Source organism: Choristoneura fumiferana, chromosome 10 (assembly GCF_025370935.1).
Source record: "Choristoneura fumiferana chromosome 10, NRCan_CFum_1, whole genome shotgun sequence".
Lineage (NCBI taxonomy): Eukaryota > Metazoa > Arthropoda > Insecta > Lepidoptera > Tortricidae > Choristoneura > Choristoneura fumiferana.
The window spans coordinates 3,541,684-3,559,161 of NC_133481.1; the positions used below are offsets into that span (position 1 = coordinate 3,541,684).

The 17,478-nt window shown below is 38.8% G+C and overlaps 1 protein-coding gene across 2 annotated transcripts in view; it reads left to right on the forward strand.

The window, feature by feature from the left end:
• The window catches only part of LOC141431856 (uncharacterized), a 183,980-nt gene that overhangs the window by 128,224 nt on the left and 38,278 nt on the right, over positions 1-17,478 (forward strand). For both annotated transcript variants that reach the window (XM_074093129.1, XM_074093130.1), the window contains exon 3: positions 4,532-4,740. In XM_074093129.1, the coding sequence (XP_073949230.1) occupies positions 4,532-4,740 (209 nt within the window). The remainder of the gene's footprint in view (positions 1-4,531; positions 4,741-17,478) is intronic.

Genomic DNA, 17,478 nt, shown 5'->3' on the forward strand with positions numbered 1-17,478 from the left:
TAGGTACACGCGGAAGATTTGAAGTAGTTTGATACGTGGCAAAATGCTTTATGGCGTGGAAAACCATAGTTTTTGAACATTGCAGATGATCGGCTATGTGTTTATACGACCAATTCTTGTCGCGAAGTTTTAGTATTACTTCTCTTGTAGATTTATCACAACTTTTATTTTTCCCCATTGTTTTTATATGAAGCAATCGCCTTTAAGACTTTTACGGCACTAAATGGCGCCAAAATTATTCGAATAATAACCTAAAACCCAAAGCGGCCGTCCGTTCTCTATATAAATTTGAATAAAAAATAAACTATTCAGCGTTCTTAATTATATGACCAGCCAGTAAGTAGTAATACTAGAATTAGATGTAATGTATAAAGTTTATATATTTATTTTTTAGCCAATTATATGTATAAATAAATTTACCGCTAGTACGGAAAAGTTTTACGATACCGAGAGAAGTACAAAAATATACATGCAGTTAGTAACACTTGTCAGTTTGAAAAATCTTCTCTATAAAAATCGTTCTTAATTATATGACCACAACTGTATAAACCGAACAGACATCTCGTGTTTGTGACGTCTTTACATCGACATTGGCAAAATACATCTTGTTAAGACAGCAAGGGTGAAAGCCATAAAAATCCCTTTAAAAAATTTAAACAATATTGTTTAAGTCGTTAATTAGTACTGTCAAAGGCCCCAAATCATAATAAGAAACGGTTTCCTGTTAGCGTTTCTTATTTGATCGCAAGGACGCTCCACCGAAGCAATTCCTGGAGAACGTGACAAAAGTCATAAAAGGGACAACATTCCCTGTGATGAGATAGGTGGGGGACGCAAGAAGGGAGGGTCTGCAGTTAGATACTTGATGAATATATGATACTCGAACGGGACAGCTCTAAACTCATAGAAACAACTTAAATTGAATTTGGCCGAAGCCAGAGGAGCATGAGGAATCTATATTTTATTTACATGTCGTTCTGTTTTATTGGATCTGAAAAGGTATGGCTGTGCAAAATATAATAAATATACCTTCGGCGAAGCCTTTACTTGTTCTTGGAAAGTTTCAATCCCCGTTTCACTTTTATAGGGGTTGGGGTTGAGTTATATTACACTTAAATAAGCGCCCACGAGATGTGTCTTTTGAGGAGCTTCTGCAGTTAAGTGTACGCAGGGCATATTTCAGCATGCTTAATTAAATTCATGATGTTTCATATGATAGATATCTGTAATTCAATTCAATTCAATTTAGAAAATGTTTTTTTCTCTTGTTGGTTAGTAATAATGAAGCTTATTTTAAAATGTTACTAATAAGAAAAAACCGAAAACAAAAAACCGAAATTAACAGTTAACCCGTTGCCAAATTTCAATATTTATAGCTGGTTCCAGTGCTTTTGATACACGCCCTAATGCCGTACTGCCTAACGTTTCTGACATTCGGGACCGCAATCAAATGACAGATTTCCCACACAGAAACTGTCATTTGATAGCGATCGCGAGCGTCAGAAATGTTAGACAGTACATCCTCTGGACCCTATCTCCAACGGTATTCAAGACGCTGTTAGTGCTGCCGCTCACTCTGCTTACCACAGCAAAGACGTCACTGTATTGTCAACTAGGTAAACAAAGGTAGTATCACAAATAACTGTCACATAATATACACAACGCCACTCAAGCAGAGGATCGTGGGTTCAAACCCCGGCTTGCACCTCTGAGTTGTTCGAAATTCATGTGCAGAATTACATTCGAAATTTACCACGAGCTTTGCGGTGAAGGAAAACATCGTGAGGAAACCTGCACAACCCTGCGAAGAAATTCAATGGGGCCCGCGTGGGAACTATAGACCAAGCGCTCTTGTTCTGAGAGGAGGCCTGTGCCCAGCAGTGGGACGTATATAGGCTGGGATGATGATGATAATGAATATACACAAAAAAATATTAGAGAGTAATGAAAGGGACTACAAGAATTGTATTTTTCTTTATATAGTGCAGATGACCCTACAATATCAAAGAAAAGATAGAAACATGCTCTCCAAATCTATGAAGAGAAGATAACCCCCCACAAAGGCCGTAACCACACCAGGGGGTAACATTTCTCTACATATAGAGATGACTCTACAATACCAATGAAAAGATAGGAATATCCTTCCCAATTTTTTTTACTGACACCGTTTCATTTACAGCTGCGGAAAAGAGGCATAGAGGCAAATTAAATACCATGAGACACTTGACACCAATTGACCTAATCCCAAACTAAGCAAAACTTGTACTATGGACACTAGGCAACGGATAAACATACTTATATAGATAAATATATACTTAAATACAAATTGAACATCCAAGACCAAGTTCTCGAACAAACATTCGTATTATTCATACAAATATCTGCCCCAGCCGGGAATCGAACCCGGGACCTCAGGTTTCGTAGTCAGGTTCTCTAGCCACTTGGCCATCCGGTCGTCAAATCGTATGCCTACCAAATGTGTATTTTGTCTGACGCCGTTCCAGTTACACACTAAATTCATTTTTCAATATAATACTGTTTATGACTACAGCGTTTTATTAAATAGCAGTTTAGTGGAGAAGTATAGAGGTCAACGATTTCGTCAAGCGCTTTCACCATTATCCTGTAATATTCAGGATAATGTAATCTAGTTAAGGAAGCCTACAGTCGGCGTCGTGGAAAAAGGCACACAAAATTATACAAACTACCCTATACAAGGGACCTCGGGCGGTGCAGAGGTTTTGCTCAGAATAAACAAAAAATAACCTAGCTACTTTTCCTCCGATAACACTTGGGCGTGTAGCTATGTATGTGACTGTCGAGTGCTTAAACGATGACTGTTAAACCACATCATCATCATCATAATATCAGCCGTAAGACGTCCACTTTTAGACCCATGACCCGACTTCCAGCTTCAGTTCAGTTGGAAGCGGTCTTCATCCACCACAGCTTTAACCAGGTCATCCATCCATCTCGTTGGTGGAACGTCCAACGCTGCACTTGGTGATCCGCGGTCTCCATTCGAAAACTTTTCGGTCTTAACGGCCCGGGATTCTGGCTTTCAGCCGAAAATATTTTTCCTAAATAAATGTTCATTTCCCAACAGTTTTATGTACTTAGTATAAACATACAACATAAAACATACGGTCTACCGATTTTAATTCGATATTGGTGTGACGCCTCAGCAGGGCTACTACGAAACTCGAAACTCGAAGTTGGTGTCGTACCCTCTCGCTCTCATATTAAATAGTATAAGTGTCAGAGAGACCGCACGACACGAACTTCGCTGGTAAGCGTCAGCGGGACGGCAACATACGAAGTTCGAATTTTGCACTTCGTAGTACAGGCTCAGAAGGGCTACTACGAAACTCGAAACTCGAAGTTTGTATCGTGCGCTCCCTCTGATACTTATATTATTAAACACGAGAGTGTGAGGGATGGTACGATACGAACTTCGAGTTTCGAGTTTCGCAGTGGCCCCTCTGATGCGTGAGCGTTATCATTCATATCACACGGAGATTTGTGGGTGATTTGAAGTGTAGTGAGTGCACAACGATTTTACCGCGGTCCAAATCCTGCTCGAAAAATCGGAAAATATTTTACATTGTTTGTTTATTTCCTCATCATGTCTAAACCGCTAAACCGAGTTAGATGAAATTCGATATAAAGGTAGTTTGAGTCCCAGGGAAGAACATACGATAGTTTTATCCCGGAAAATTGAATAGCTCTTGCCAGATAGATAAACGAATTCAACGCAGACGAAGTGGCGGGCAACAGGCTAGTTGATTATAATTAAAAACAAATAATAATATAAGTTTCTTGAGCCAGGCTTTATCGCAATACTTTGCGACCCTCCAATACACGTTTGCGCCAATCAGTGCGCTTTTCCGCTCAAGGCACTTGCTGACAAGATACAGAAACGACACCAAGGTGGTTCTGCGCCAACCTTCCGCAAACTTCTCTTGTCAAGCCTTGGACGAACACTATGTAGCTCTTGCATCGATCAGCCACTAAAGACGTTGTGCTCAAGCACGCCAAAATTCGTCTGGAATAGATGCGTAGGCCTGATTAATGATTGAATCTTATTGAATGTGGGCTATCGCGTATGAATTCGCCGCTAAAGGCGCTAGTGTAGCGTGAGGTCTCCGAAATGTCAAATCTCATAGTTTTTGGGTGAGCTACGCGGGTTTATTTATAATTAGAATAATTTTGTGAATATTTTGCATTATCTGAAATTAATTATGGCAATTATGCGATAAGGGGCAAGGAATGTCTATGTTTTGAGACAGTTTTGTCTTTCGAAAACTTTTCTCCTGCCTTTTTTCCGAACAAAACGGGACTACGCAAGACTGTGGTTGCTCGATATTTTTATGGTACGGTTTTAAGATGTATTAAATATGATTTTAATCTAAACTTTGTTTCACGCCCGTAATAACAGCCTTTGAAAGCCACACTTAAAAACCTCACGCAACAGTGGCGCCATCAGACAAAAAACGATAGCCCTCATTAATTGTTATTCCCTTGTTCCCAGCGCGTGGGCACACAGAAGTCCGCGTGGAGCTGCAGATGGAGCGCTGGGCGGTCCGCGGCGGCGCCGTGCGCCTGCGCTGCGTGCACGACGTGCCGCCCCACCTGCTCGACAAGGTGGTCTTCCTGCGGCACGGCACCAAGATCTTCCAGTACATCAGAGATAGGAAGCCGCCTTACAGAAACTTTACTACGCCCGGGGCTGTGCTCAATGTTAGTAAAACCTTTAAACACTTCCGTTTAGGTAAAGCTACATATATGACTGACAAAGTCGTTTGGTATAGCACCAAGATCTTCCAGTGCATCAGAGATAGAAAGCCACCATGCTTAATTTAGCTTTCATCATCATCATCATCCCAGCCTATATACGTCCCACTGCTGGGCACAGGCCTCCTCTCAGAACAAGAGGGCTTGGGCCGTAGTTCCCACGCGGGCTTTCATCATATCCGAAGGGAATAGGCGCATTAAGTGGGAATGTTGTTTACTCCGCCCCATCTCCTGAAAATCAAAAGTATATCTGAAAAAAAAGCCAGTTCTACATTGTGCTTGTTTACCCGAATGCGAAGAAGAAGATTATGTGTTTGACGCGTATGTATACATGTATGTATGTCTATTCCTATGTCCTCTCGTACCTAGCTACTCAACGGTTGAACCGATTTTGATACGTCAGTGGATTCGTCTTGATGTCGCGAGTGACACTGGTGGGTACATTAAATTCTTGAAAAATCAAAATGGCGGTTTTTTGGCGCCAAATTGTAAGTTTACAGAAATATTTTTATTCAAACCTGTCGAGTGGGGTATCAAATGAAAGCATTAGCTAGTTATTTAACTAGCCCAATGTAAATATATATGGGTTATAATAGTTTTAATACCATTTTTACAGGGGGCCTACCGCACTCTCTTAATACGATTCAGTTTAGGCTCTAAACTGAACTGCATCGCTATTTCGTGCCACGACCTTACTTTTGCGATTCAGTTTAAGCACGGTTCAGCGACAGCTATACAGACATTTTCATTCACTCACTTCAAGCGGTTTTCGTACCATGACGCTTAACTTGAGTGGGAATTGAATCGCTTCATTGTCAAATTTAGCGATTCAGTATAAGTTACTCATTCTGTCAATTCTTTTGGAATTTTAAGTGTTTTACTTGGAATATTTTTAAATTTCAAGAACTTATAAACTTTGATTCAAGTTTTATAACTTTTCATAGAATACCTATACGACATTGTGCTTCTTAACGCCTCATTGATAAAACTAATTTTTCAGTGACAAAAGATATTTGTAATCAACACAACGGTTGTTAAGAACACGGAATGACATAGAGTTATGGTTTTCGAAAATAAAGAGGTTTTAGTATACAATATTTGGTTTGCATATAGCGGCATCCCTTTCGCGACTTAGCGTTTCAGTCTCGGACCAGAGACAATATCAGTCTTTCATTCACTTGTAAACCATTAAGACTCAGCTCTGAGAAATAAACGTCGTGGTACCAATTTCGACGATTCAGTTTAGGTGCCTAAATTGAACTGCTCTGCGTTTGGATCGTTTATGAAAAGATCATGGTAGGCCCCCAGAACTATTAAAAAAATGTGAAATAAAACAATAAAGCTACGAGCTGTCGGTAGGCCTCCAACAAGATGGAGCGACGACCTGGTTAAGATCGCGGGATCGCGGTGGATGCGAAAAGCACAAGACCGGTCTGAGTGGAGAGCCTTGGGGGAGGCCTATGTCCAGCAGTGGACGTCTTTCGGCTGACATGATGATGAAAACAATAAATTTAAAAAAACAAAAAACCCGACTGCCTAAGCCCACTAGACTTGTTTTCTTATTTTTGGTATTTTTAAGGCAGTTTTATTCTTCGGTTAGGTCGGAAAGCACTGGAAGCCATCTATAACGTCAATTTTTCATGTTAAAAACTTAGAAGGAATCGAAACTAGTTGACGATATACAACAAGTCAATATGAATCCGGTTCACAATACAACTATGTTCAAAACAATATCTTAGTAACTCTTTTGTTACGCCATTATTGTACGTTCTTTATTCCACTACATAAATCCTTAGCCACTAAATCTAAGTTTCATGCTGATAATTTCGTGTTTTACCGCAATTAGGGAGCGGGACAATAAATCAACGGCTAACCGTAATTAATCATTACCTCGCTTGATTACTTCGATTGATGTTAGGACTTGTGTTGTTTCGTCAACCCTTTTATTATACTACCCGACTACAGCAGGGGTGTCAATTAGAACTATTTGAACTATTTACAAACCGGCGCGTTTTAGTTCAGCCATTGACTCATTTACATTCGCTGCTGGCCGAAATTGGTGCATACGCTTTAAATAAATCTAAATCTGAAATTTGTTCGGAAACAATTTGGACCATGTATGTCTTTACAAGAGTACTTATCATGAATAGCCGACTGACGGATAATCAATTTAGCAAAATACTTCACATTTAAGACATTCCTTAGTGATTTTAACGATGCACAAATAAGGGGTTTTTCTAAATTTCCACGAGATAATGAGCCAGTCTTTTTTAATTATCCATGATAATAGAGCCTAGGCCACAAGTTAGGTTGAAATATAAACAATCAACATCTTAAAAGACGAATATTAGAAGCCTAATCCAAAACGCCTACTGCAATTTAAAAAGTCTAGGTACTTTCTCTTACGCGCATTGATATTCTTTATAAGCTTGATATCGACACGGCCAAAGTTACAAAAATATTTATACACGACTTTATGCGCTTAACATTAAGGCCGAGTATACATATTTTTGCAATTTAAAAAGTCTAGGTACTTTCTCTTACGCGCATTGATATTCTTTATAAGCTTGACCAATTTTTATTGTAAAACCAGCTTTTGCCCGCGGCTTCGCCCTCGTTGTATTTTTTCTGTATTTTCTTCCATAAAAACCTTCTCCTGACAGTAACGAACACAACAAAAAAAGAATTAGCAAAATTGAACCAGTCGTTCCCATGTTTAGCGCTTAGCAACACATTTTAAGATTCGTTTTTATTTATATATAATATAATATAGAAGATAGATAAGGTGTTATGAATGAGATATATCGTATGTGTTTACTAAATTGTTTATAAACGCTTTTCAAATAAGAGTACAAGCGCTTAAACCTAACGTTTATGCTTGTATTTATTAGACGCGGAAATAGATTCTTCCGACTCCCATAAAATACAATGGCAGAAGAACATTTACAAAACAAATTCGGGTCGGAGCGTCGGCTTTAGCTTCATTTCATATGGATGAGCAACAAATAAAATACCAACGGAATGAAAAACACTTTCGACGCATTGTTCGACAGGCACTAATAATAACAGTTTTTTTATCATAATTAGGGCTATCCTTTTTTGTCTCACTAGATGGCGCACTGTTGCATGAGGTTTTTAAGTGTGGCTTTCAAAGTCTGTTATTACGGGCGTGAAAACAAAGTTTAGATTAAAATCATATTTAATACACCTTAAAACTGTACACCATAAAAATATCGAGCATGCCACAGTGTTCCATAGTCCCCGTTTTGTTCGGAAAAAAGGGAGGACAAAGGTTTCCGAAAGACAAAACTGTCTCAAAATACAGACATTCATTGACCCGGAACGCATATTTGCCATAATTAATTTCAGATATTGCAAAATATTCACAAAATTATTCTAATTATAAATAAACCCGCGTAGCTCACCCAAAAACTATGAGATTTGACATTTCGGAGACCTCACGCTACACTAGCGCCTCTAGCGGCGAATTCATACGCGATAGCTCTCATTGACTTAGGTTAAAACTGCACCCTGCATACGAATGTAACTAACCTACCTAACCGACTCGTATCTACGTCATTAAGTATCATATTCGCTAACGGCTGCCAAACCAATATTCTTCAGATGCCGCAAACGCACATTTGCGCTCAAATGTATGCGTTACCGATATAAATGTGTAAATTGCCAAATTGCGATACATCTAACTTGGTACTTAAATACTGTTGATTGGTAAAAGGCTCACTCAAGTTTATTATGTGCAGTATTGTTTAATGCTTCATTGTCTATGGACGGCTCCATTGTACGAGTATTATGTATGTCATGTCTACACAATACGGGTGACCTTAGCCTCTGCACAAATAATGAAACCCTGGATAAGAGTGATACTCAGCAATATCGTAAAATAGTTATTTGGTTAATTAAAGAAGAGAACAAAAAAAATTGTTACTTAAAAATTTAATTTTAACTTATAATCGTTAATAAGTATAACATACTACAGTGCTATACTCAACGCCGTATTTAGATTGGGCGAACTATTTACCGGACGTGCAATACCGACATGGAAATACCGACATGCTATTTTGTGTACACGCCCATAGAAACTCTTGTCAGTTTAACACCAGTTTGTATAGGCGTGTACACGAAATATCGGGCCGGTATTGTCATGTTGGTATTATCCGTGCCGGTAAATAGTGTCGCCCTTCCAAAAAAGTTACCAAAGATGGCCGAACGTCACTGTCACAAGTGTCATTATCATTGTGCCGGTGAGGTTGTAACCAACCCATGCAGGCATGCACATTAATTAAAAAATAGTCTTATAATATTTTGTATTCATTTAGACCTTAAATGGGTACCGGCAACAGAAAACTTAACAGGAAACGAAAACTCAAGAACGAAAATTACCACGAGTATTGAAAGCATTCGATCAATCCAAACGTCAGCAGGGCTACTACGAAATTCGAAATTTGAAGTTCGTGTCGTGCGGTCCCTCTGACACTTATACTATTTAATACGAGAGCGAGAGGGACGGTACGATACGAACTTCGAGTTTCGAGTTTCGTAGTAAGCCTGCTGGCCATACTACGAAGTGCAAAATTCGAACTTCGTAACTTGCCATCCCGCTGACGCTTATTATACTTCATTTATTTTAACATTTGAATTGCACTCAACGACATTGAAGCACTGTTTGGTCTCTAGCTAAAGAGATGCAATTTTGCTCGCAGCTATAGCCATTTGCATTCCAAGCACGCGAGGACAAATCGCTTCATATTTCCATGCAGAACATGGCCGAAACAACCGTTCGTCTATTTGTGTAAAGCCAGCCTATTTACCTCTGGAGTTTGCCGTCCCTCACTGGTTTTCGTGACCTCACTAATAACGCAAAAGCGACAAGTTTGTCACGTTTCCGCGAATAAAATATCTAAAAGATTAGGTACCAACTTATGTTGCACTAGCTTTTACCCGCGGCTTCGCACGCGTAAACTATCCGATCTAATAGTTACAATTGTAATTCTGGGATTCCCAAAATATATATCGTGGTCGTCATTGAGGTTGCGTTAAGAACAACTGCCCAAAATTTCATTACTTTAAGCCCAGTGATTGTTATTTCGAGATTTTATCCCTGTGCCGTGGGAATATCGGGATAAATAGTATCCTATGTTTTAATCCAGGTTCTAAACTAACTTCTTGCCAAATTTCATCCAAAGCCGTGTAGCCGATTCAGCGCGAAGGAGTAACAAACATACTCACTCGCTCACAAACTTTCGCATTTATAATAGTAGTGGGATTTACACTTTAGAAATAAAAGAACGACATTACGAATAACCTTACCCTCTTAGAAAAGTTGAAATTGTCATTTCAAACTTCAATATCGCAAAAATCGCTAAATTGATTCTGATGAAACATAACATAGCTAAGAACCACCACATAGAAACCGCTTTCACGGACAAAAATGCCATGGAAATCGGTCCATCCGTTCGAGAGCTACAATACTACAGACAAATAGACTGGGGTTGTAACGTAACTTCGCCTCCGCCTCCGTTACTGCGGAAGTTCCGCAAGAAATCGTATCTTCGCCTCCGCCTCCGCCTCCGCAATTTTTTTTGCGGAGTAATAACGAAGGTTTATTTCTCATTTCATTATCTCGGCGCGCAGCGGGAACGCTGTCGGGGTGGGGGCGGGCATATGTCAAATAACACACGACAGGAATCAACCTTTCTCGTTGCTTGGACGTACGAAATTGTAATGTATGTTTGATTGTACCGTGATTTTTTAAAGTGTTTTTTTACAAAGTAATTGTTTATTTAAGTCACATGCACAATGACACCGAAAACAAGTGAGATTTGGAGGTTTTTTTTAGAAATTTTTAAAAAATTTCAGTTGAATAAAGCATAAACTACAATTTTTTCCACATCCACTTTCACCTCCGCATCCGCCTCCGTTAACCTCCGCATGTGCGGAGGAGAAACTTGTCGCCTCCGAATCTACCTCCGCCTCCGCTAATAAGGCCTCCGTTACAACCCTAAGATAGACAGACGGACAGACAGCACTGGTGGTGGCGATAGATGGGTGTTTGTGATTTGTGTGTGTTCTTACAGTGTGAAGGTGGAGGAACTGCATGAACACGCATATTTTGCATAAGCTTAGCTATCATAAGCTCGCGGGTAGGGCTTGCACTATCCGGTAACTTTTTATTATCCGGATATTTCGGATATTTGAAATCTCAGTATCCGGATATCCGGTTATTTTGAATAATTTGAATAATTTTCCAAATATTAAAAAAAAACGCTAAAAACAGCTTTAAATTGGTTTCATTAGAAGAATCGTGTTAATTAACTTAATCACTGATTGTCTTATACGCACGTAAAAATCATTATTTTGTCACTTTAATGAGTGAAATAACTTGAAAACACTTTATAACTTCTCTGTCTCCTGCTTGTTGTTATTTTGCCTTACGGACCAAGAGACCACGACAGCCAGATCTTCGTTATATTTTAAAGGCTGAAAGTTTTTTTTTTATGCATGGTGTTAATTTTTAATATAACTGAAAACGGAAAGCACTTTGCTCGAAAATACTCAGAATCGAGAGTAGATTCGATTCATCATGTCAGCCGAAAGACGTCCACCGCTGGACTTAGGCCTCGCCCAAGGCTCTCCACTCAGACCAGTCTTGTGCTTTCCGCATCCAACGCAATTCAGCGATCTAACCAGGTCGTCACTTCATCTTATTGGAGGCCTACCGACGGCTCGTCTCCCGCTCCGCGGACGACATTCGAGAACCTTCTAACCCCATTGGCCATCAGTCGTGCGAGCACGCTCACTGCCACTTCAGTTTCGCAATTCTTCGGGCTATTTCGGTAACCTTAGTTACTTCCGGATATCATCATTTCTGACTCTATCCCGTAGAGAAACCCCAGCATAGACCTCTCCATAGCCTTTGAGTGACTTTGAGCTTCCTAATGAGGCCATCGTTGGCGCCCACGTTTTAGATCCGTATGTCATCACTGTAACACACACTGGTCAAAGACTTTTGACTTAAAACACTGCGGTAAATTGGCCGAAAGACACTGCAAAGCTTCCCGAATGCTGCCAGCCGAGTCGGATTCGACGAGTGGTCTCTTTTCTCGAGTTGACTACCTAACTGGATCGTTGTCCCAGGTATACATAGTCGTCAACAGAATATAGAGCTAGCATATCGACAATAATACTGCCGGATAGAATTCGTGCGAATACTATCGTAGTTGCGCTCGAGCCAAACCTCCATTTCGGACTGTTTTCGTCTTGTCCATGTTTAATTTTTAAGCTAACTCGGTCGAAACAACTCTGCTGAGGTCAGCGAGATAGCACTGAGGTCCTCCATGGTCTCAGCCATGACTACAATATCGTCGGCGAATCGAAGGTGAGTGAAGTACTCCCCATATTGGTTAATGCTCATCCTTTCCAGTCCGCGGTGACAGTTGAGTTTCGGAGATCACATCTCCTTGTCTGACTCCCCGCTGCAAAGGAATAGGCTTCGTGCTCTGGTCCTGTAGTCGGACTATAACGAAGGATTATAACGATACTATAAACGAAGGTCTGGCTCTTGCGCGCTTTTGCTCTATTATAGAATAAATAACACAATACAATACAAGCGTATTGTATTTGAACCAAAACATATCATTATAAAATGAAATCAGAACTTAAAAGGTAGGGAGAGACGAGAAAACAGGGTCTACCCTAAAAGCGATCTCTTCTTCTACCTTCTTATTGACCTGACGATGTTATTAACATAGAATTAAGAAAAGGTGATCAAAGCAGGTGTGTGTAATGTAAGGTAAAAAATTATTGAAGTTGAAATACATAAAATATAATAATATTAATAAAATAAACACTACATTACTTACATACACATTTACCAAAAATTCATCATCGCACTACCAAACAAGATGTTAAGAATGAACCTAACTAAATAAGTATTGCATGTAAACTCTTTCCTAATACAAAAATAAATGTATCTGTGTGTATGCATACACTACATAACCTCTCACAATGCGCGAGCGCGCGCGCTTAATATCAGATATTCGAATTTATCCAAATTATCCGGATAATGAAGAGCTCCTATCCGGATTTGAAAATGGGCGGATATCCGGATAATATGGATATCCGGTTATCCGGATTGCAAGCCCTACTCGCGGGTTAGCAAGGAAATTCTTTTATTTCAAAGATTGAAGCGACTTAGAAGATTCATTAAAAACACAAGAATCTTCAGTAATTAAAAATGAACATTAACCGAAATAGTAGATAATATTTAGGGTTTAGTCAAAATGACTGGACTAATAATAAAAGGAACCGAGATGTTATCATAATTTCCTTCTACAATTTTGATGCCGCTATTTTTTCGCCTATCAATGAGCAGAGCACACGTTTTTTCATAGATTACGGTACTCATTAATGAAATGTAATTCTTTTTGAACCACCATCTCTGTAATAACCGTATTTTTTAGCAATAAACTCAGTTACAAGCTGAGCTGGGAAAATGATCATATGGCTTTTTAGCCACATACATACATGTACGAGTACGATCGTATTTTGTAAGTCCCGTGACATAATCTATTGCTCCTATTACTTGTTCTGTGTTCAAGTTAGATTTAAATTTCAAGAAGGATTAAAACTTAATTTTGATTGGACCTTATATTTGATTCAAGTGAAAAAGCTGTTATTTTTTAAACCTTTCATAATCAAGGCAGTACTAATTAAAAATTTCCATCTAGTTCACTTTCTGAATGCTTTTTTATGAATAAAACTTTTATTATTTCTTTCGCATCTTTTTGCGCGAGTCCCCTGAATCGCAGAATACATTTTTCAGCCTACCCACAGTTACTAATTATTCAGTCTGTGAGTAAAATGGTTTCCATGTCCGGCAAGGGACAGAATACTTTGTCGCTGTTAGTACAAATGTCATTTTTGTTATCTTTAGCCCTTCCCCTGCTCCAATTTAAGCCACTGTTTATTGATATAGCACAAGCAATAAAGGGCGAACGGGTTTTCTTGCTGCTTTTTAACTGGCTGGCTGTAGGTAGGTAGACAGATACCTATACCTATCTAGTTTTTTCTCATTAATTACAACCACGATAAGGTTAACTGGAAGTGATCCTTTTGTTAATTTCAGGTGTTTAACGTATAATAAAAAGTCATATATACATAGAAATAGTCGGTTAAATACAATAAATTTGATCAACTCACAGATTTCATCAACATGTATATAGGTACCAGTGGCGAAGCGTTCATAGAACCCTATTCTCATCGGCTTGCCCAATATTCACAAAATAGGACAACAGGACATACAGGATTTGTTAAAGATGGAAGCGATTTTTGCTTCGGCTTTACCACGGAAATATCTGACGCCACGCCACTGATAGGTACTCTTTAAATACTCGTACCAATCTGTGATATATATTTTTTTAAATAACATTGACATTTCAGTTAAAACCTATAAATATCGAAAGAAAATATTTAAAGACTTAAATATGATTAATATTGGCAAATAAATGGGATTCGGGGAGTAAACTATTTTGGAGAACTAACAAAAAGTCAACTAAATATTGTAGCTACGAGTACGTAGCATAAAATCAAAACAGTAGGGCACGCATTCAATAAAAACATTACAACAATTCACAGTAAATTACAAGAAAAGCCTAGTTCATTTACAGAAAAGCACACACACACACAAACATCACGCCTGTATTCCCAAATGGGGTAGGCAGAGCACACGAAACGTTACCGTTTCGGAGCCACTTTTAGCAATTTTAGGCTTAAAGTTTGACAAAAACGGTACAATAGTAACAGGTTGCTAGCCTGTCGCCTACGCTATACCTCAACCTATATCCTTAGTCGCCTCTTACGACATCCACGGAAGAAATGGAGAGGTGTAATTCTAACCCGACACCACACAGAAAAGCAAAACTGTTCCTAAGACTGTTGACTTGGGCCAAACTTCTATGACTGTTTTTTTTTTAAACAGAGGCTAAACGAGTAGGTGAATAATCTGATATTAATCAATTGTCGCCACCTATTGTAGATGCATATGTAAAATTTTGGATTCATTGCCAGCCCATTTGAGTAAAGAATAGGCTCGTGTTTAGAAAAATCTCTAATTTGTGAAGTTTCAGTTCAGCTGTTACGTTGTACTTGATTTTGATCTACAATACTCGCAAATGGCTACTGATTCTTTTTTTTATGGTATATGGGGCAAACGTATGTTATCACAATTACTCCTATAATCAATATTCATTTATTCAGAAATATTTTTTTAAGCTCCAAATCAAATGTACGAGCAATAACACAATACTTGCGAAGCATCTTCGTCGTTCAACTATATTCTATAACATCTTCATGTAAATTAACAATTTCATATCCAACTTTCCCAGTTAGAGTCCCAACTGAAATATTACGCAACTCTACGGCAGCGAAGATCGTTAAAATCTGCCTCATGTAATTCCACGCAACAATTTGGACCGTTACGAGCACGTTAGGAGCGCGGTGCTCCATAGGAAGATATTCTATCGGTTTATTATGGAATTCGGGGGAACTGTATAAATTGTACGAGGAAACAGAACGAGGCTTGCATAAGGTAAATCGGCGGACGATGTCACGACCAAGATACAAAGGTATAAATTTGCAAATTAACCGCAGTCCTCATAAAGCTATCAAAGAAAAGTCGGACCATTTATTTCCACACCTCAAGTTGAAGAATTAATCATCACATATCAACATAAACTTTTAAAATCTATTGTGTTTTTCATGGCCACAATACAATAAGTCTTTCATTTTTGTGAAACTACAATACTAAGGTACTGAAGTGACGCATTTGGCAATGGGCTCTTTCTATCCCAATATTCTGAGATTTTTTTCCAAGCATATACATCCTCGAACTGTACACTAATAATGAACACACCTTAAAGGCCTGGCGCGAGTGCTGGTAATGCGGCCGGGTAATTTTCCGGGTCATCGTTACGCTCAGGGTTGGCATCCTTTCATAACTGGGAATTAACAAAAGTCGCCTTGTTTTTACCAAAAGTTACGCGTTAATTACAACTTTACTGTCATAGGATTTGTCACTGTTCAGTTTATACGCTCAGATTTCCCATGTTTATGGGGGATATAAGACGCTGGCCTTGAACTCCGATGTTAAGTTGTTCATTTTTGAACCAAATCGGAGAGTTTGACAACCCTATTTGCCAGTTATACCGGCCAACCACACGTAATTCACTTTTGTCTAAAATAAATATGAGAGCGAGTTGTCTTTTGGTAGGAACATTATTAACACCTGGCTGGAAAGGTGTGTTAAAAGTGTAGCTAGACTACTTTCCATAGCAGTGTATCCCTATTCCCTGGCGGATAAACTGTTTTAACACATTTTCTTTAACTAACTGCGTTATTTTGTAGTTTTACTAATGTTTTTGATGTAGCTGCCATGATAATACCATTAGGATACCATAGGATAGATACCATTTGATGTACTTGAAAATCTGGTCACTGGAGGCCGAAATGTGACACGTAGCTCATTTCGATTTTCTATAGTTCTCTTATATAAATAATCCACTTTGCAATAAAAGTGAAAATGAGGTTTGATAACCTAACGCTATAGGTTATAAAGCAAAACAAGAAAATTATTTATTGAAGTATCTTTACAGTTGTCTGTTATCGTCGACATTAAAAATATCTCTTGTGTAATTATTGCTAGCTTATTAATAACAAAGAATCAGAAACATTAAAGTTTTATGAGGTACTAGGTAACAACTGTAATAAATAAAGGGGCTTTTAATTCTTGTGTTAATCTTCAGAAATTTATCGTCTAAAGATAGTGTAATTTGAAACATTGTTCTTGAAAATATTCAATGTAAAATTTTACGCTTTCATTGACCTCACATATCTTTTTGTTTGTGATCTCATCACTCTATAAAGAAACGTAGAGTTGTTATATATATGCAACTTTAAGTTTCTTCGAAATATAACTTTAATTGAAATCTGTTGAACTCTATTCCATGTTACATCAGCATCATCATCATCATCATCATCATCGTCATCATATCAGCTTTAGGACATTCGCTGTTGGACATAGGCCTCCCTCATATAGACCTCCAGTTGCTTGGGTTGGAAGCGGCCCGCATCCACCCTTTAACCAGGTCATCCGTCCATCTCGTTGGTGGACATCTTCACGCTTGCGGATTCGCGATCTCCGTTAGAGAACTTTTCGCCCCGAATGGCCAGATGGCCGTAGAGGAGAGCAGATGCTCTCCGTGCTATTTGGCCTACCCATTGCCACTTCAAATAGCTAATTCGCTTGGCTATGACAGCTTTACTAGCATGTTAGTACCTAAGTCAAATCCAGCCATAAAAAGTTGTAATTGAAACTACCGTGATACTCACTCATATCATATCCCAGCCGAGTCGCGTTGCTCCTAAGAGGAAGGGCTACGGATTAGCCCAAAACATGTCGAGCTAAACTCGATTTAAGACGTGAGTTATCCGGGTCAATAATAATTTAATATAAAAGTTGTTTTTAGAGGTAGAGAGAGAGAGAGAGAGAGAGAGAGAGAGAGAGAGAGAGAGAGAGACAGAGACATTTATTTACACATATCTGATACAGAAAAAACACGTTAGGAAGAAATAACAATAAAAAAAACATCGAATAGTTTAAATAGGGGC